This window comes from Pocillopora verrucosa, chromosome 8, assembly GCF_036669915.1.
Source record: "Pocillopora verrucosa isolate sample1 chromosome 8, ASM3666991v2, whole genome shotgun sequence".
Lineage (NCBI taxonomy): Eukaryota > Metazoa > Cnidaria > Anthozoa > Scleractinia > Pocilloporidae > Pocillopora > Pocillopora verrucosa.
In genome coordinates, this window is record NC_089319.1 from 924,898 (window position 1) to 944,445 (window position 19,548).

At 36.1% G+C, this 19,548-nt stretch overlaps 3 protein-coding genes across 3 annotated transcripts in view; all 3 read left to right on the forward strand.

The window, feature by feature from the left end:
• Nucleotides 1–21: 21 nt before the first annotated feature.
• On the forward strand, nucleotides 22–11,999 carry LOC131787925 (intraflagellar transport protein 70A). The gene is made up of 29 exons (XM_059105000.2): nucleotides 22–159; nucleotides 968–1,033; nucleotides 1,137–1,207; nucleotides 1,719–1,779; nucleotides 1,936–2,013; nucleotides 2,453–2,509; nucleotides 2,746–2,814; nucleotides 3,001–3,067; nucleotides 3,374–3,478; nucleotides 3,649–3,707; nucleotides 4,708–4,777; nucleotides 5,008–5,057; nucleotides 5,411–5,473; nucleotides 5,751–5,799; nucleotides 6,149–6,189; nucleotides 6,479–6,544; nucleotides 6,832–6,885; nucleotides 7,119–7,184; nucleotides 7,646–7,722; nucleotides 7,955–8,024; nucleotides 9,004–9,081; nucleotides 9,233–9,295; nucleotides 9,508–9,579; nucleotides 9,691–9,726; nucleotides 9,816–9,883; nucleotides 10,524–10,602; nucleotides 10,771–10,830; nucleotides 10,967–11,036; nucleotides 11,366–11,999. The coding sequence occupies exons 1-29, from the start codon at nucleotides 106–108 to the stop codon at nucleotides 11,488–11,490; spliced, it is 1,944 nt and encodes a 647-aa protein (XP_058960983.1). The 5' UTR covers nucleotides 22–105; the 3' UTR covers nucleotides 11,491–11,999.
• Nucleotides 12,000–12,719: 720 nt separating this feature from the next.
• Nucleotides 12,720–16,793, forward strand: LOC131787981 (aly/REF export factor 2-like). The gene is made up of 6 exons (XM_059105062.2): nucleotides 12,720–12,929; nucleotides 13,014–13,163; nucleotides 13,703–13,850; nucleotides 15,055–15,142; nucleotides 15,251–15,401; nucleotides 15,615–16,793. The coding sequence occupies exons 1-6, from the start codon at nucleotides 12,753–12,755 to the stop codon at nucleotides 15,639–15,641; spliced, it is 741 nt and encodes a 246-aa protein (XP_058961045.2). The 5' UTR covers nucleotides 12,720–12,752; the 3' UTR covers nucleotides 15,642–16,793.
• A 647-nt stretch (nucleotides 16,794–17,440) lies between these two features.
• The window catches only part of LOC131787921 (tRNA-dihydrouridine(16/17) synthase [NAD(P)(+)]-like), a 28,066-nt gene continuing 25,958 nt past the window's right edge, over nucleotides 17,441–19,548 (forward strand). The window contains exons 1-4 of the mRNA XM_059104996.2: nucleotides 17,441–17,689; nucleotides 18,066–18,174; nucleotides 18,377–18,427; nucleotides 18,845–18,957. Of these exons, the coding sequence (XP_058960979.2) occupies nucleotides 17,456–17,689; nucleotides 18,066–18,174; nucleotides 18,377–18,427; nucleotides 18,845–18,957 (507 nt within the window). The 5' untranslated portion in view covers nucleotides 17,441–17,455. The remainder of the gene's footprint in view (nucleotides 17,690–18,065; nucleotides 18,175–18,376; nucleotides 18,428–18,844; nucleotides 18,958–19,548) is intronic.

Consider the following 19,548-nt stretch of genomic DNA (forward strand, 5'->3'; position numbering starts at 1 on the left):
TTACAAGATTTCGATCCGAGATCTTGAACATATTTCATGGTAATATTTGTTCTCGTTCGACCCGAAATTCTTTATTTTATGCCGTTTTTACGCTAGATTTTCATCATGGCGGGTGTACAAGTAAAAGAGGGAGAATACACAACCACAATTTATGGGCTGGTGAGTGGTTTTTACCTGAAATGTAGCTTACTGAAATGATGGCCTGTTGTTTATAGCGGTTGCTCGGGAACAAACATAATTTTGTAAATATTGGTGGGAACAGTGAAAATTCAACCAACTTAATCCATATTCTTTCGAGTAGCGGACTTTGTGATAATAGTTTGGTAATAGAGAAAAAAACCCACACCAAATCATATGCATTCGTCCTAATAAAAAGCCGAGAAGATTGATATGTTCAACAACTTTCAAGTCTTTTCTCTGTGATCATACATGTACAATCTACCGGTACTCCCGCTGCAGAACGCCGAAAATGTTTAACATTTGCTGATACTACATGTATCTATTGTTGAAGTTAGGATGTAATTAAGAGGGGGGTTATTATCGTCAGTTTTCCATGAAAGATCAACAATTGGAGTAAGGATTTCCTCTCTACTTACTGTATATTGCTTCTGTGGCCTGGTCTTAGCTTCTGGCTTCTTTTATTCGTTTGAATAGAGTGCATAAGTCACTTGCACCATAGCTTTTGAAAGGGTAAATAACATTATCCATAAAATAAACCAAATATGACCTGTTAGTCTCAGCAACACAAATTCCTACTCATCCTTAGGGATTCAAGTATTGAATCGCAGATATGAATATCTGCAGATGATGTTATCGACATTTCAGACAACAAGACAGTGCCTGGTAGATGATGAAGTGTCATGTTTACCTTTACTTGTCCAATCAGCAATATTTTGTTGGGTCCCAGCTGTTTGAAAGACAGAGATCATTATTCACCAATGACATTTTGCTATATTTTGTGTGGCAGATAAAAAACCAAAAGTTCCATGAAGCAATACAAATTCTGTCACAGGAGCTGGAAAATCATCCAAAGGTATACTTCTGTTACTGAAACAGTAAGCTTTTAATGATGTTTTATTCATATACTTTAATTGGATCTATCATTCATGCATTGCATTCTCTTGATTAAATTTCAGTCAAGAGCAGCCCTTTCACTGCTAGGATACTGCTACTTTCAGGTTCAAAGCTTTGATGCAGCTGCTGACTGGTGAGTACTCAGCCAAGTTCTTCTATTTCTTAAACCACCAGCTGTTCTTAAATGCCAATTTTAGACTAAGGTGCTAATGGGTGGAAACAGAATTCATGCACAATATTGATAACAGGGTCAATAAAGTATAAAGTGATTGAGTTTTCTCTTTTGTTATTGTGGTGGATGTTATTTCATCATTAGTATTGAAGTGCTATCGGTAAGAGGCCTGAAGGGATAGTCAATCAAAAGACTGTACTTAAAAGATTATAAAACAGTTTTTTGTTGTAACACTAATTAGATCTATGGAACTGCTGTCACCCTTTAAAAACATGGACACAGTCTTTAAAACCTTCAAAAGAATTACACTTCGTCCAATACCTGGGTGTATTGTCTAAGTCTCACTCCATTGAAGTAATAAGCCTTTTTTTATGTCCTACCACTGATGTTAATTGTGATATTTTTACAATGTTTGACTGGTCTTCATTTTGCAGTCATAGTTACTAGTAAGGTTGAATCTTTTTGTTTATAGCTATGGCCAACTGACACAGATTCATCCAGAGGTTGATGAATACAAAATGGCTTATGCTCAGGTTTGTGTTACTGACATTGAAGCATGATGTAAGTTTGGTGGACCGAAGTTATAGATGTCCAAGTTTGTTGGGCAGCATCATTGATTTAATCATTATACAGTAACAAAAGTTTTAGAAACTTATCTGTCAAAAATAAATTTTGTATTTCTTTTGCAGGCATTATATAAAGCATTTATGTATCCAGAGGCAATGAAAGCAACATTTCAAATTGAAAATCCTACATATCATGCAAAGGTATCTGATATTATCTCCTTGTAACCTTTCACACCCTTAGATCAGTATGCATATGCTCCATGGAGTTCTCTTTAGGTTTTTTTGTGGTACTGACAAGATGAATTTGTTTATCAATGGTGATGATTTTCTTTTATTCTCATGACCTTAACGTGTGATTCAGGGGTGATATTGTAAGGAGAAGTAAGATGTTAGTCACTTTTAGGGGTTAAAGGGTGAAAGAGTTAAAGAGCCAAGTTAAATTCAAGATCTTTAGAAGTCTGCAAGAATAACATGTTTTTGTTCTTGTGGGGTAACTATTGTCACTGTGGCTAAATTTATACAATTTCAAGTTGAAAAGGTGCTATGTAGTAGTAAAATTTGATATGATTCTGTCATGACTTTATTTTTTATATTGCAGTAGTGTTTTACATGTTTGTGGTAATTATTTCTCCCCCTACAGGTACTGAAGCTCCAGGCAGCTATCAAATATGGAGAAGAGGATCTGCAGGGGGCAAAGGTGAAGCACAGCAGCATTAAATTAATAACAAACTTTTTTGTAACACAGACAGTTATCCATATCTGTCAAACCCTAATTGAATATTAGGCTAAAACTTATCCTAATCAAGTCACAAAATGACTTTGAGTCGATTGATAATCCCTAGAGGAGGTGCAGGTAAATATTGATTTATCACTGATAATTTGTGAAAATATTTTAGTCATAAAATGATCATGGAACATGTATTTTTATTCCAGAGTATGGTGGAGCAGTGTGCTGCAGATGATCCTGACACTGAAATCAATCTTGGATGTCTTCTCTACAAGGTAATGACATATTTGGAATGTACTTTATGCTTGAAATTATGAACGCATGGTTCAGTGCATCTTTTGATAACTAGTGAAAAGTACTGACATACATTCAAACCCTAAGCTGTAATCCTATTCCTAAGGCAATGTCTCTTGCCTAAAGCTGAGCCTCACCACTTGTCTGTCCATTGTAAAATTTTTTAGGAGGGAAGGTATGCAGAGGCATGCCAAAAGTTTCAGACAGCAATGAATATTCTTGGATATCAACCAGGTAGGAAATCTCTCATGACTTCAATTATCAAATGCAAGTTTTAGTTATCTGGGGGTAGGGGGGGAGATATAAGTCAAGTTTTTAAGCACAGTTGTAATTTAATTTATTTGTAATGTAAATGTTATTTTCTGAACTTGAAATAGAACTTTGAAGGATTGCCACGATGACCTCCTCTATTACTATTGAACAGACTGCTGCTTTCATTGTTTTTCCTCTGTAGGGCAGGAAACCCTTCTGTTCTTTAATTGGCAAACAATTTAAGATCCTCCCTGTCCTCTCATGTGACTATCACTTGTCTCTTTTCAGATTTGTCGTACAACATAGCCCTATGTTTTTACAGCTTGAAGCAATATGCACCTGCGTTGAAGCACATTGCTGACATTATTGAACGTGGAATCAGAGAGCATCCAGGTTGAACAAACAATATCTCTTTAAAACACATTTTTGCTACATAGGAACTTTATGTAATTGGCAGTTCAACTCTTGGCTGACATTTCTAATTGTTTACTTGTTTCATACTTATCACGACCATTTTGTTTATTAGAATATTTTTATGTATTTGTGCTGATCTAACATTTCAGAACTAAGTGTCGGGATGACTACAGAGGGTATTGAAGTCAGAAGTGTGGGGAACACCAAGGTGAAATCATGTTTAGATTCTACATCTAATTTATATACAAAGATAAAACTTTTTTGTGTATTTTTGACAGTTATAGATGGGGACAAAAGAATAATTTTTTGTTGGGGAAGGGGGTGGCTGGTTGTATCTTTTCTTTGGGGAGACTGGGGTAGATGGTAAGATTGATGCATTGGTTTGAAGGGCATAAGAGAGTAAGTTGCCTGGAGACAAGATCATTAAACATTTCAGTCCTAAGATCTAAGGGTCAATTCTGAGTACTCTCTGACAAATATTTGCGATGGTTTCAGCAGCTCTAAGATTTGGTGTTAAATCAGACAATATTTTGATCTGACTTGCTTTTCATTGCGCCTTATGACTTAAAAATGTTTCAGAAATTTTAAGGATGAATTTCTTTTTGGTCACCTCTGAGAGCAAAAGTGGGAAATGATACATTTATACCAACTCTCCTGAATTATACGGGAGTCTCCTGGATACAGGACCAATCTCCCACTCTCCTGTATGGGTGACCAAAACTCTCACTTAAAAGGAAGTTTGGATCAGTTGCCCGCAAAAAACTAAGATTTAAGCTCAATATGTTCCAAAATTCCAAAATTATCTGGCTTATGCTTTTATTACTAACAGTTTCTGGCTTCATTTTCCTGTGTGAATGCACATTATTTGTTGCAAACAAAAAGAAGAGAGTTTCTTCTTTGTTACTCCTATAAAAATGAGAGTCTCTGGATGAGTATTCAACCAATATTGAAGTCCCTGACAGATAGATTGACATTTTTCCCACAAAATTGCTTGTGGGGAGGGGGGGAGGGGGGGGTCCAAATCAAAAAAGGACTTTAGGGTGGGGAGGGTACTGGTCCAAAAAAAAAAATCTCCAGATTTGAGATCTCCAGAGGTTGGCATCTCTGATGATATAATTTGTTTGAACACAATTTTCCCACTATCTTGTAATTATAATTCATATTTCATTATAATATCATTTTTTAATAATGTTTTGCCCCAATTACAGGTGTTACATGAAACAGCTTTGATTGAAGCATTCAATCTTAAAGCAGGGATTGAATACCAGCTGAAAAACTGTAAGCTTCTTGTCATCTTTACTGGCAGTCTTAAAATTTTTGTCATCACAGAAATGAGCTGTGTGAGGTTGAAAATTAATTTTAAAGTGATTCGCCCTGCAAATTTTTTGTGGTTTGTTTGAATTGGTGGTGCCGCATAATAAACTAGGTACAATGTATAATGTTGTAAAGAGTGCACTAACCGATTATGAATGATGGCTAATTTTTGTTCACTGTTGATTTTATTGCAGTTGACTCTGCACAGGAAGCCCTCACTGATATGCCTCCTAGAGCTGAAGAGGTTAGTGCATTGTTTTCATATACTTTAGTTAGGAATGATATTGTTTGGGTCCCTCTAGCATGGGAATGATTAATGAGATAAGTAAGAGAAAACTTTACTTGAGTTTAAAACAGTTTGAAATGAGTTATTAGTAAAAATGTTTATTAATATTAGGTTTGGCTGAAACTCATTTCACATCAGGTTGTAGGTAATATTTTGGTCTGATGTATTTTAATTTGGAAAATCTTCTGACATCTATAGATCTGAGCTACAATGTAGGTTAAAATTTGTTTCTGCTATGTACAACAAACTAAATTGTGGCTTAGAAAAATGTGTGCTTAACTCTACTGACAATTTCTTTATACAATTTCAAGGAACTGGACCCAGTAACTTTGCACAACCAAGCACTTATGAACATGGAGGCCAACCCAACTCAGGTGAAATGTTTTTTAGAATTTGGTATTGTACATGTAAGTTTTTATGAACAAATTGGAGCAGTTCTTCCTTCTGTCCATAAATGGTTCTATAGAAATCAGAACATGTTTGGAGAGGTGAGTGGTCGGTTTGGGTTTGAAAAGAACCATGATAATTCCATTTTCATGTTTTTGCAATACTGCAAACAATGGTGGTGTACAGTATAACTATAATTTCCTGTAATGGCAAACCATCTCAATCATGTATACAATCATTCTTATTACTTGTTTTCTTTCCCAGGGCTTTGAAAAGTTACAGTTTTTGTTACAGCAAAATCCATTTCCTCCAGGTTAGCTTTGACATAACTGAGAAATAAAAGTTTTGGGACTTACAGAAATTATTTCAGTTGGAATTTGAATGTTTACTACTATCTCACTTAGTTAATCCCATTGTAATTTAATGATGTAGTGTTTATTGTTGACTAAAACTTGTACCTTGTTTTAAATATTTGATTTGAGTTTGCTGTGTCCTTTAGATTCCAGTGCTTGTATTTTGAAACTCTAGAATCACTGAGATTAATATGACCAATAAGTTATGATCTGTAAACAACATTGTAACTACACAATACTGTTTCCATCCTTAAAAGCACAGTGTTCTTATTTAAAAAATGTAATATATTTATCTTTCTGGTGTTGTAGAAACATTTGGAAATCTTTTGTTATTGTATGTGAAATACCAGGTAAGTTTGGATATCCTAAGAGTGTTAGATTTCTGATTTATTTGAGGAGGACTCAGAACAAGTCAAACAGATAGGGGGACAGTCAGACAGGCAAACAGACAAACAGACAAACTGATCAGTAGACAGACACACAGAGGTGAGAGGTGCATGGAGCATTCTACAAAACGGTCATAATGTGACAGGTTGGACCAGTGTTGTTTGACATATCATGGTCCCCTAGTCATATTTTAATTACACTAACTTGTATACTCACTCTTAACTTAAAATACTTTGCTTTTTCTCTCTGTAGTATTTTGACCTGGCAGCTGATGTGTTGGCAGAGAATGCTCATTTGACATATAAGTTTCTCACCCCAGTAAGTGAATTAATTTTTCTTCATTTTGGTGCCCTGTCTTTCTTCCGAACCTCAACATGGCTTCTACCATTGTTTCTACATTAATTAAACATTTATTGATTAATTATTGGCTTTCTTCACTCTTTGAAAAACCTAAATGTTAGTCAATCTAAGAAAAGCACATATAATTTACTCTACTATTACTACTTGAGACACACTTCCCATCTCAGTGCAGCTCCCTGAGTTAATCCTGCTGTTTAATAAAGAATTACTATGTGATCATTTTGTTGTTTGCCTCTCCCTAACAGTATATGTATGACTTTCTGGATGCTATGATTACACAGCAAACGTCTCCAGAAGAGGTTGGTATCATAAGCATTATTTAACCACATATTTGGAGGGCAGCCATGAAACAAAACCCTAAAGGCTTCCAAAGAGTGTCTTAGCACTTACCCATGAGCTTTTGGCCCAACATGAACATGGCAAGGGGTCTGTGATGTATTGACTGAATCCCTTTGTATTCATTTTTCATGATTTGATAGCTTAAGTTAACTTACTGAACTTATCCTGTTATTGATTTGGTTTTTTTTTCCAGGCATATCGCAAATTAGATGATATGGCTACAAAACAGACAGAAACTTTAAGAAAACTGACAAAACAGGTTAGTGATATAAAAAGATGTTTGATCTCATGTTAATAATATTACAAGTAATAAGTATGATTAAAAAGGAAAGTTTGATTTCCCTGTGAGGACTCTAAGTTCTCCAGCCTTGAGATTAGGGGTGGCTTGCTGTGGTGAGAGAATCAGCCTTTCACTGCTTAGTGTGGTTTTGATTCCCAGCTGTGGCTAAAAATGTTGGTTTCATTAAAGTTTTTTGTCATCCTTATGGTTAGTAAGAGTTTTTAGATGCTTCCCCCTTTAAAAAACACATTCCAAATCCCAACTAAATTAATAGACAAACTCAAAGTTATTTAATGTTTGTGTAACTATTTGTGCTATGTTGTTTGTACAATTGCTCTGACGAAGGGCTAACGCTCGAAACGTCAGCTTTTTTACTCTTTATGATGGCTAATTTACGTTTTCAACCCAGTTGTTAACACTAAATTACTTGTTTTATAAAGGTTCAGGAAGCAAGGCAGAACCATGATGATGACACTGTGAAGAAAGCTGTCAATGAATATGACGAGGCATTGGAAAGGTACATGTACATGATAAATCATCATTTTTGCCTATTTTTGCATTGTTTTCGTTGGCTGCTATTTGGTCCTTCACACAGTGTTGTTGTATTAGTGTTCAGAAATATATTTGTAAAGATAGTTTTCTTCTACTCATTGAGCTATATAGTTTTGCTTTCCACTTCTGTTCGGAAACATGAGAGAATTTTTCCAAGGTGTACATTGGCCAAAAACTTGTAATTTGTTTTGTTATAGGTACATCCCTGTGTTAATGTCTCAAGCTAAGATCTACTGGGATCGTGATAATTATGCACAAGTCGAAAAGGTAAGAGTGAATTATGGCCCAACAAGTACAGTTGTTGACTGACAAGCGTCAAGTGTAGGTCACATGGCATGGCGGATAGGGCCGTGGTCTAGTGATCTTTGACTCTACTCCTCCACCATTTTACTCATCGGATTTGTCCTCCATTGCCTGATTCAACTTCCTGCTTTAGCTTTTTCAGTAGCCACTTGATCTCCCTCTTTGCCAATTGGAAGTACAAATAATTGATCTATGCTTACTTGGAATTTTTATGCTGTTGAACTGGTTCACATTGCTTTCAAAAAGCCCCTTCAGGGGTGTGGAAAATAAACTTACTCTTACATGTAGGTGCCATATTTTATGGGGAGCTAGGTATGATGTGATCATTTGGATACTGTGGTAAATGTTAATATTATATAATACCAAGGCATAATTTAAAGGAGATTCATCACCATATCAGCATCTTGACAGAGTTTAGCTTAACCCTTTAACCCCTAAGAGTGACTGGCATCTAATTTCTCCTTACAATATCACCACTGAATCACACATTAATGTCATGAGAATAAAGGAAATGATCACCAACAGAACAAACTCTTGATTGTTAGACAAATTCTCCTTGTCAGCACCTTAGTAAATATACAGAGAGCAGTATGGAGAATATGTATACTGATGTTAGGGTGTAAAGGGTTAAGTCTACCAAGTCTGTAATTTCCAATTTGTTTTAATCTTCTCCATCCTTAGCGATCCCCTTTTTATTACCTCTTTGGTGATTTCCGTTTGATCAAACTATCATTAATGGTCCCTCTCTAGTTTAAAGTTTAGTCGACTTGTAAGTTGATTAAAACGTCTCTTACATCGTGATTTCCAGCTGTAGCCCCTTAAGGTAAGGTGAAAACCCAAATCAGAAGCAAAGTCGTTCTGATAGGACTGTATGTTGTCACTGAAAAGATTAGTAAAAGAGACTTAATTGATTAAATTTTGATTATCTTTGCTTCATCTGCAGATATTTAGGAAGTCTGTGGAGTTTTGTAATGAGCACGAAGTTTGGAAACTAAACGTTGCTCACGTGCTATTCATGCAGGTAAAGTACTTTAGGTTCCACATGTAGAATTAAGAATTTCATAAAGAGGAGAACTCTACAAAAAGTCTATTAAATATTCCAACTGATAGGAGGCCGACACACACTGTAATTTGGAAATTAAGGTAGAGGTGTTTTTTTCTCTCGTCGACAGGAAAATAAATACAAAGAAGCCGTGGGATTTTATGAACCGATTGTGAAGAAACATTACGATAATGTAAGTATTGTTATTAAAAAATTGCCAGTGATAAACAATGCTGATTAAAATTCCCCAAAACTTAATAAATAATTTTGGAGGTGAACGTTTCTGGAGTCTTATTGACCTCATTCTCTGTTCCTACGACAGGCCTTCGCTTGATTTTGAGAGAGTTTTAGTCTCTGTCAACTTAACCCCTTATTATTATTATTTTTAGCATTTTTTACTTTCAGATTCTGAGTGTGAGCGCCATAGTGCTGGCAAATCTTTGCGTGTCATACATTATGACCAGTGCGAATGAAGAGGTTTGTTTTTGTTTTTTCCATCGTCGTCTTTGTTGTTGTTGTTGTTGTATTTTGCTCCAAGCGTCAGTCAAATTACAATTGCGTAAGTTGTTCTTTTTTGTTCTCTTACAGGCAGAGGAACTAATGAGAAAGATTGAGAAGGAAGAGGTAAGATTTGAAAATGAATAGTCTTGTTTGAGCTGATATTCGAAGGAACTTTCATTTAGAGTGTCTTCATTTCCTTTTCTCTTTTTCAGGAACAAGTGGCTTATGATGATCCAGAGAAGAAGATTTATCATCTCTGTATAGTTAATCTTGTTATTGGGTGAGTTCAAGGCAATTTTTGTTTGATTGTCTTAAATAACCCCGGGTAACGGTGCTTTGGTCCAAATAGCACCCGCTATCGTTTCAACCTGTCAGATATAAAACGATGTCCAAACGGGTATTCGTCATTGATATTTATCTGCGCCAGCGCATGTTTTAATGAGGATTACTTGTAAGTTCGTGATGATATTTCGTTCGTACGTATAAGTCATTGTAATTACTTTGCTCCGGTTTTAAGACGCCAAATCGACTCTCCCCTCCCACTTTTTTGAGTAAAACTGGGTTTTGTTTTTGCCTGATTAGACTACGAGCAGTCCTTCTTTTCGGCGAAGTCCATCGCGCATTATTAAAAAAAAAATCAGTCAAAAAAAAAATGTTGTTAGCGCGCCGCGGTGAGCTCTTGGAGTGAAGCGCTCGATAATTAGACTTTTTGAGTCGACTCACGCGACGGACTTTGCCGAAAAGGAGGGACTGCTCGTAGTCTTTGCCAGATTGGCTGAGAAGATAACATCGTTGGTGTAACTGGTCTGTTGCGCCTGTGTGTAGACTCGCTAAAAAAGAGCTAATGTAGGCTTGGAAGCTAGTGGAAAATGTTAAGTTAGACTATCCCCTCCAATGAGCTTCCCTTGTTTCTTTATCAGAACCTTATACTGTGCCAAGGGAAACTATGAGTTTGGGATTTCCAGGATAATGAAGAGTTTGGAGCCATATAATAAAAAGGTATATTACTATTTCACAAAAGTATTGATTTGCCGGTGTACCCAGGGTATTGTTGTTGTTGCTGTTATTATTATTATTATTATTATTATAATTATTATTATTATTATTATTATTTTACTTATATTGGTTCTTTCAGGTTTGAAGTTTTCTTGTGTTTCTTTTTCACAGCTGGGAACAGATACTTGGTTTTACGCTAAGAGATGTTTCCTGTCGCTTCTGGAAAACCTGGTGAGAAAACTGGTGCTTTTATATGTTGAATCTGCAGGTTTTCGATGCTTCAATACAAAAGAAGTCTCTCAAGAGCTCTCCATATCGTCTTGATTGTGCACTTTCTTTATTTCATGTCTTATTTGTTTCTTCACAGGCCAAACATATGATCATGCTACGGGATAGCGTGATTCAGGATATTATTCAGTTTCTGGAACACTGCGAAAGTAAGTTTCACTTCTGCATGAGTTGAGTGTTGCGAACTGAAGTTCTTCAGTTGGAACCGACATTGGACTGGACCTGGTTTTACAAGAACTACAATGTGATTTTTTAAAGTTTTTTTTGTCACAGATAAAGTAGTTTTCAATTGACTGTCGTAAGTAATCTGGGATCGCTTTGGTTTTCTTTACTTCGCTCTGTGATTGATCTAGAAAACTCGCGTCACTCTATCAATCAGTTGGGCCGGCAATGTTAGCTGCTCTTTCTTACATAGTTTCTGTACTTTTGGTATCCATATGGAAAGAATATTTATGTTTTCCTATGTTTCTCGTCACAGCTTATGGCAAAAATGTACCTGCAGTGGTCGAACAACCATTAGAGGAAGAAAAAATGCATCCAGGAAAAAACACTGTTACATTTGAGGCCAGAGAATTAAAGAGCTTGTTCTTGCGTTTGATTTAAAATACTACAATAGAATGGTACCGTCGCAACATTTTTAAAAATGAATCCAGAAGGAGAAACTACGAACACCGCAGGAATGCACACACGATTTGGAAAGACTGACCCATGCAGCAGCTACCAAGCGCAGGAAAGGATTTTTTCCCCGACCAAAGGTCAAAACAATTGCTATGTAAAAATGATATATAAAAATATTCATCTATCAGTGTAAATAACTATGCAGTTTCGGTGCACTCAAAGTTTTCTGCCCTGTGGAGTTCCCACTTGAGAAGTTAATGGAAAAATAGCCCAACAAACAAGTAGTCTTAAAACAACTAGTAATCACAAACTTACGTTTAAATAAAGTCTTCGAACTATTGTATACTCTTGAGTGATGTTACGAATATTTAGTTTTGCATATAACGCAGATGAAAGACGCGGTTGAGAATTTTCTAATTGTTTTAAACCTATAGTTTTTTGTGCATAGTAACCGTGCACAGACTTCGTGAGATATAACGTGTATAGCGGGCTCAAAACCCCCTAAAGCTCCATGGATAACCTCCTACCCGGCCCGCTGCTTTATCTTATCACGCAACACACTTTCACCATATAACTCGTAGTGCGACGCGATCATAGAACTAGCGGAAGAAGGATTCAGACTTCTTCTAAATTAGTGACGTAGAAGGCCTTTTGCAACCCACCTGAAAGTTCGTGCGCTTTAATTACGTAGAGATGCATTTACAAATTTAAATTGGCATTGAAACACGGAAGAGTTATTCAAATGAAGAAAGTACCTCCTTGCCTTCGTATTAACCAGCGCAAACTCCTTGTGCTCAAGGGCAATATGAACCAAGGCAGACAGGAAAGCTCGTATTTGAGCCACTTGCTTCTTTATCTTGCTACTTTCACCTTTAACTTCTTCCTCTAAAGTGTGCATAGGGTACCCTCCGAAAAAATATAGGAAAGGGTAGGGGGCAGTTGTACACACTAGAACTATGAAAAGGTTCTCTTTTCAATCTTGCCGTATAGGAAGAGGCCCCTTTGATGGTTACAATGTGCCGGAAATTAATTAAACGCTTTATATAGTTGTGCCGCCAGGTCACCGCCCCTTTCAAGGCCCTCTACTGAAGTCTACTGAGCCGGTCTCTAAGCAAGCGCCCTTTTGCCGCTATTGTTGTCTTTGAGCGAGTTTCTCGCCGCCACAAATCCACTTGGAAACGAGGCGGCAATTGCAATCCCATAATTTCAACGCGTCGCTTGCGCTTACACGAGGACAGCTCAGCAAAATGGCCGCGAAGATGGACAAAGTCGACATGTCTTTGGACGATATCATCAAACAGAACAAGAAAACTACAAGAGGAGGAAGGAGAGGACGTGGAGGAAGAGGTAGAGGGAGGGGTGGACCAGTAAGAAGTGGTAGAGGTCGCGGAATTACCAAGAATAGACCGACACCGTATTCAAGAGTGAGTGACAAAATATTTCTTCGAATTTCTATGTCGTTTCGACATTTTTGATATCACCGTTGCTAACTTGTTTTCTCTCTCTAGCCCAAACAATTACCAGACCGATGGCAGCATGATCTTTTTGATGGCGATAGTGGTTTCAGAGGAGGAAGGAACCGTAGCGGTGGTATTTCCACCGGCTGCAAACTTCACATTTCAAACTTGGATTTTGGTGTTTCAGATTCGGACATTCAGGTATTTGACGGTTTTTGTATTTCACTCTTTATACCACAGATAGATCAGGCGATGTTTACTTGAGCGATAAACTTAGTTGAGAATGATACTTTCAAAATTGGCGTGAAGGAAGGGAGATAAAACATCAATATGCAAAATTTGAATTCGTACCACGACCTTTTTTCAACACATCACTTCATACAGCTCAAATAAAGCGTCAAAGGAAAAAAAATCGTCAGGACACTATTATCCCAAACCCTTTGGTCCAGACTACTGGAAAGTTTTGCGAACTGATGAAATAACTAAAGAATTTTTGTACGAAACTCAAGGTTCGCTTCTGGTAATTTTTGTAAACTTGAAAATGTGCTTTGTTATTCTTGTTAAAATCTCTTTCTTGGCCCCTTTGATTGTTATGTCAGCAATCTTACAAATTTTACATCCGAAAAAATTATTTGTGCGACTGATTGTCAATGAAATATTGGTGAATGACTATTGTTAAAGAAACAGACTCAAATAACATTACTTTATTAAACATAAATTTGTGTACGTTTGACTTGTAGGAATTGTTCAGTGAGTTTGGAGATTTGAAGAAGGCCACAGTCCATTACGATGTTTCTGGTCGATCTCTAGGCACAGCTGAGGTTATTTTTCAACGACGTGAAGATGCGCAGCGTGCCATGAAACAGTATAATGGAGTTCCTCTTGATGGTAAAATATTTTTAATTTTTATTCATTGAGGCTGGTCAGCAAATCCTGGCTGGTAAGACCTCATCGTGCAGCCTTCAGTGACGACTTGGCCATTGAATGGGTTTGGTTACTGTTAAGGCTCATTCTTTCCAACACATGAAAAGCTGCCCTACTTCAGATGTTCCTCAGCATGCCTCTCCAGGTGTCAAAACATGGCCTTGGGTTCATTGTTTCATTCAGGAGCCATCTTGACCCCGCTACAGCTGTAGCTTGCAATGGAGCCATTCTGAGTTTTTCTGGTAATACTGAAAATGATGTCTTCCTAGCTGCTTTGTTTGTTGCTGAATATTTTAACCCTGTAACTCCTTTAGGTGACCAGGACAGAATTTCTCCTTACATTATCAATACTATGTTAAGCAGCAAGTTCTCAGAATCAAGAAGAATATCAATTAGGGGATTTATTAGATCCACTGCCAAATTTTCCAATCTAAAATTGTAAGAATTTTATGGCAAACTGTAAGGAGAATTACTACTGAGATCTTGGGAGTGTTAAGGGTTAACTTACAGGTAATCTTGTGAGGAGCCATACATCTCCTGTTGTCAAACATTCTGAATGTAGTAGAGTTATGTCATAATTTCAATTTATTTGAAAGTGTAAGGTTTATTGCTATCATTTTTGTTTTTTGGTAATGACTGCTAATCATGGTGTTAAACAAGAGATGTGTGGCTTTTTCTGCTTCTTTTTGCAAAGTGAAACATTGCTTGCTTGTTATTTTGTTTTCATAAAAATATTGCTCATAAGTATGATTTATATTGCAAAGTGTTACCCCTTTGAGTGAGCAGAAAGGTGTTTACTGAAATGAAAAAGGCCTGTTCAACACTAAAACTCAATAATTCCTTATTTCTTATACTTCAGTAGAAATTGCATGGAGTCTCTGCAATGAAAGCTGATGCACTCCTTTAACTTATTTTCATAGTGTATCAAATTGTGAAGTGCTCTTAAATATTTTTGTCTTTGTTGTAAAAATACAACATACAACTGGTGAAATATTTTAATTGCATGCGAAGGAATGGAGTGGCAGGTAGTAATCAGGAAGGCCAGGTTGTGCTTTTCCTGCAGCTTAATCATCTGATGTTATTAGATAAATAATTGGTATGAATTTATAACACATATTTTACACTTTTGGTTGTGCATTGTAAGTCTTGTATTGCTTTTGTATTGTAGGAAGGGAAATGATTATTGAGTTGGTGACTGGTTCGTCAAATATTGGTAGTGGTGGTGGTGGAGGTGGTTTCCAAGGACAAGGGCAAAGGTACTGAATCATGAAATAGTGACCCATTTTTAGTTAATGCGTATAAGAATTCTGAAGGATGTTGCCAAAAGCTAAATTGATTATATGTATAATTGCATTCATCTATAGAAGGCGCCAACAATTTAATCAAAGCAGAGGTGGTAACAGTAGAAGAGGCAGAGGACGTGGTAGAGGAAGGGGAGGAAGAGGAGGTGGCTCTCAAAAGGCTAATGTTACAGCAGAAGATCTTGATGCTGAACTGGATGCTTATCATGAAGAGGTTTGATTATCTCCCTTGAATTTCCTTGCTTGTGTTTATTTATTCTAGATATCATTGTATTGTGAAATGTGTTAAGGCAACATGTGAGGCTAGATTTTGTTTCCTTTTTTAAGCTCTTAAATATTTACGTTGTGATCTGTCTTGCTTAAATACTTTGGTGAAATGAAGTATTTTTGAGGGAAAACATAAATACTTTTGTTCTTTGATATGCAGGGAGATGTAGACATGGATGATGAATAAGCAAACTTTCATCTCTCTCAAGCATGGATACATACTTAAGAAACCAGACCTAAAACACGGACATTGGAGATTAAGCTCTTGAATATTTGCCAGTAAACATCTTGTTAACATATATGACACTATCAAATTGCTTTTTCAATTAATAAATTGTCAAAGCAATGTCTGAATTTTCCAAAATTAATATTCTTCATGTCTTTCAGCCCAGGTTTTACTTTTTTTTATGTCACTTATCTGCAATGTAATGTTTGGATAATTCAGGTAGTGAAGCCTAATCTCAGTGCTATTGTCTTGTTGTTAAAGGAGAAACTTTTAAGAAAGTGTTATTTTGATGAAGACTTTGTGATAAATTTGTTTGATGCTACTTTGTTCACAAGAACTTTAATGAACAAAAGTTATTGTGTATTGAAAAGTCACAAGTATTTTTAGAAAGTTTGGTCAGGATTTGTTTCAGTCATATAGTTCAATTTCTCATGAATATCAAATCCATACTTCAATAATTAGTGTCCTCCAAGAAAAGAGTTGAACAGTGCCTTTGAAGTTTCCTTAATTTCTGTTTAGACTCCACATTTATAAGGATGTTAATGTTGTTAAGGGAAACACTTGTCAAAACAATTTTTTAACCTTGTTAAATAAATGTAGATATTTGCTTGTGCAAATTTTGTCTGATTGCTTTTCAACTGTGATTTGTCACACCTGTAGAACATTGTAAAAGTTTGTCCAATGTACATGACTTGGAAAAGAGAGTTGATAAGTGCAGCACTGAAGTGAATACAAGGAAACTTTTATTCAACTTGACCATGTCATGGATTTATTCAGACTTTAGGGGCTCTGAAGATACAATGTATAGGTGGTCAAGTTTCTAATGCAGCTGTTTAGAACTTGTGGTACTTATGAATTAACATCCTGTTCATTGTAAGCTTATTCTAGTCAACATTTCAAGTTTAAGTAGTTGCCTTAAGTTATAGATCATTTTTATTTTTCAATCAGTGACCTATTGAAGTGGAATATTTTAATAATCTGATTTTTGAAGTTCCATTAGATCAAATTTGTTGTGATGTGTTAGATAAAAGTAATGTAATTCATGTACTTTCTCAGAGGATGGGAATTTTTAGTGTGAAATAAAGTGTTGTTTGTAGAAAATTTTCTCAGCATTTGAGTCACTGTGCTCATTTGGATGCTCTTGTGGGAAGGTTTAATTAACCCAGTATGCCTGAGGAGGTTGATAAACCTCTGGCTCTTGGACTCTTAGCCCAATGTCCTTGCATTTAATAGGTAACAATTGAATTGATTTGAACTGTCACAATGTCTGAGCTAGAGAAAATTAATTGCTGTAATTGATAATTCAAAATCAGTAGTCCATGCGCTGAGATTTGCTTGCAGCAGCAGTCAGTTTTTCACATGGTGCTACTTGTGTACCAGCTTTGTCATTAATGCAGGAAATAATTTTGTCAGCCTGAATTTGTAGTTTATGCACTAGTAAATCTTGAGGCCTCCACACCCTTACTTCAGTATGGATATCCTCCATACTGTTTTCTACACATTTCCCAAGGTGCTAGCAGGGCAAATTTGGATAACAATCAAGCGCTTCTTTAGTTGGTGATCATTACCTCTGTTCTTGTAAGCTTAAAGTGATTTAGGGGTGATAGTATTCAGGGAGAAATTAGATGCTAGTTATTTTTGGGGATATCATGTTATGTTCCTCTACGACAAAGAGGTAAATGTTCGAGAAGACCCTGGAGTTGAGTTTGCCTGTGAACAGCAATGACCAGCGGTATTCCATATTAGAGATGTAACTAATTATTACCTCGTTCAAAATGGCTCCAAAATATAAAAGTTATGATTACTGGAAACACGCTCTTAAATCGCCTAAATATATTGTGGCTCCAATGGTTGATCAGTCTGAACTACCATGGCGACTGCTGAGCCGCAGATATGGCGCACAACTGTGCTACACTCCAATGATTCACGCCGGTCTATTTGTGAAGGACGCGTTTTACAGAAGGGAATCTTTTCAGACATGTGAGGAAGACAGGCCTTTAATTGTTCAGGTAAAGTTCTCAATGCTGACTTATTTCACTGGCTTTTAGTTCTGTAGTTGAAGCTATTTGCAAATCCATGCATTATTATGTTCCTTAACAAGCAACAAATGCGATGTAGTTGTTTGCATATTGGAATCAGCTGTTTTATTGACATGAAACCTACTAGATTGGTATTGTTTAAAGTACCGATCAGACCCAAATTCTAAAACATTCCCAAGACCTCATCTGGTATTTTGTTCGTATATTTCACGTAAAATGCAATGATATACGATATACGCGGAAATTTCAAACGTGATTCAGCTTAAGTTTACAATGCCTTTTGTAATGGTTACTCGTTACTTTTCATTATCTTGTGAGTTTAAAATTCTGTTATATTTTATTGCAGTTTTGTGCGAATGATCCAGAAATTTTCCTTCAAGCTGCAAAGTTAGTAGAACCTTATTGTGATGGAGTTGACCTGAACCTTGGCTGTCCACAGATAATAGCAAGAAGAGGTATACATATGCAGGAACTGGCTGTACACTGCTGATACAGTGGACAGATCAGAAGTGGAAAGTCAATTTTAAACTGATTGTTGGTTGTCTTGCTACCATAATTCTGGGAACTTTTCAAAGAAGTCTTGAATGTTGTGAAAGTTTGACTCAAACAACTTATAAAAATAAAATTAACTTTTCTATGTTTGTTTAAATTTTTTAGGTTGCTATGGTGCATTTTTACAAGATAAATGGGAATTGATAGCATCCATGGGTAAGATTTCACCAGTATGTCTGTGTGTCTGTTGAAATTTAATTTTTTCTTCCTTTGTGCATATTTGGCTTTGTTGTCTTTGCAGCTGTTGTAGTTGTGATAAAAGTTAATTTTGTGTCAGAGTTAAAAAAGGGGATAACAGGAATTGAGTGTGTTTTATTAAGCAATTAATGCACCATATTATAGGGATCTCATTGCCTTAGAGAGTCCAAATAGCAGCTATTTACCTTACATATCAGAGTCTCTTCTTTGAAACAAGTAGTATTTGCATGTATCTAATGGCTCTGTTTTCAGTTGAGAATATTCCTTACTTTTATTTTTTGATTTTAGATCTAGTGCATCTGTCTCACATATTTTATATTTATTTTCATATTTAAGAGTGCATGTTTAATGTTTGAGTTGTACTTTCCTTTTCAGTGAGCCTACTCAATGAGAAGCTTTCAATTCCAATAAGTTGCAAAATCCGTGTGTTTGATGATTTGGATAAAACTTTGGAATATGCAAAAATGTTAGAGAAAGCAGGCTGTCAGGTAATGCTTCAACTTTGTTCTCAAAATCTTTAATGCAAGCGGTACTTGCCCATCAAGAGATATTCCCCTGGGCTAGGTTGTTCAAAACATATTTAACTTAAGCTGGGGTTGGCGTAAATTTTTAATTTACTTTTATAGCTCTGCAAAGGGATTTCTTTTTTCTTTTTCCTGTCAGTTTTAAGTCATATTGAGATAAAAACCAACAAACCTTTGCCCTTATACACACTTTCTACATGAAAAATTAAAATTAAAGGTTGACTTTTGTTACTTCAACATTAACCCCCTTCAAACAACCTGGCCCACAACTAAAAGGTCCTGCAGGTTTTGAATTATCTTCATCAACCACTAGCATGCATTCTCTAAAAGAAGAAAGAACCCACCTGACCTAATGACCAGTCTTCTTTCCCAACTCAGATTAAAATAAACACATTTTATCATAATTGTGATATTCTATATTCCACTCAGGCCTTTAAAAGTCTGCTGCAATTTTGTTAGATTACCTAGAGTAATAACTATTCCATGTAATTCTGGGTATATTTTGGACTGCAGATTACAGATTGATTGGTTTAGAATTAATTTCTTCAGGCTACA

Coding starts and splice junctions, on each gene's coding strand:
- LOC131787981 (XM_059105062.2), top strand. CDS start 12,753: ATGGCCGCGAAGATGGACAAAGTCGACATGTCTTTGGACGATATCATC. Junction 12,930..13,013: donor GACCGACACCGTATTCAAGA/GTGAGTGACAAA, acceptor TTCTCTCTCTAG/CCCAAACAATTACCAGACCG. Junction 15,143..15,250: donor TTCCAAGGACAAGGGCAAAG/GTACTGAATCAT, acceptor ATTCATCTATAG/AAGGCGCCAACAATTTAATC.
- LOC131787925 (XM_059105000.2), top strand. CDS start 106: ATGGCGGGTGTACAAGTAAAAGAGGGAGAATACACAACCACAATTTAT. Junction 3,479..3,648: donor TGGAATCAGAGAGCATCCAG/GTTGAACAAACA, acceptor CTAACATTTCAG/AACTAAGTGTCGGGATGACT. Junction 9,727..9,815: donor GAAAGATTGAGAAGGAAGAG/GTAAGATTTGAA, acceptor TCTCTTTTTCAG/GAACAAGTGGCTTATGATGA.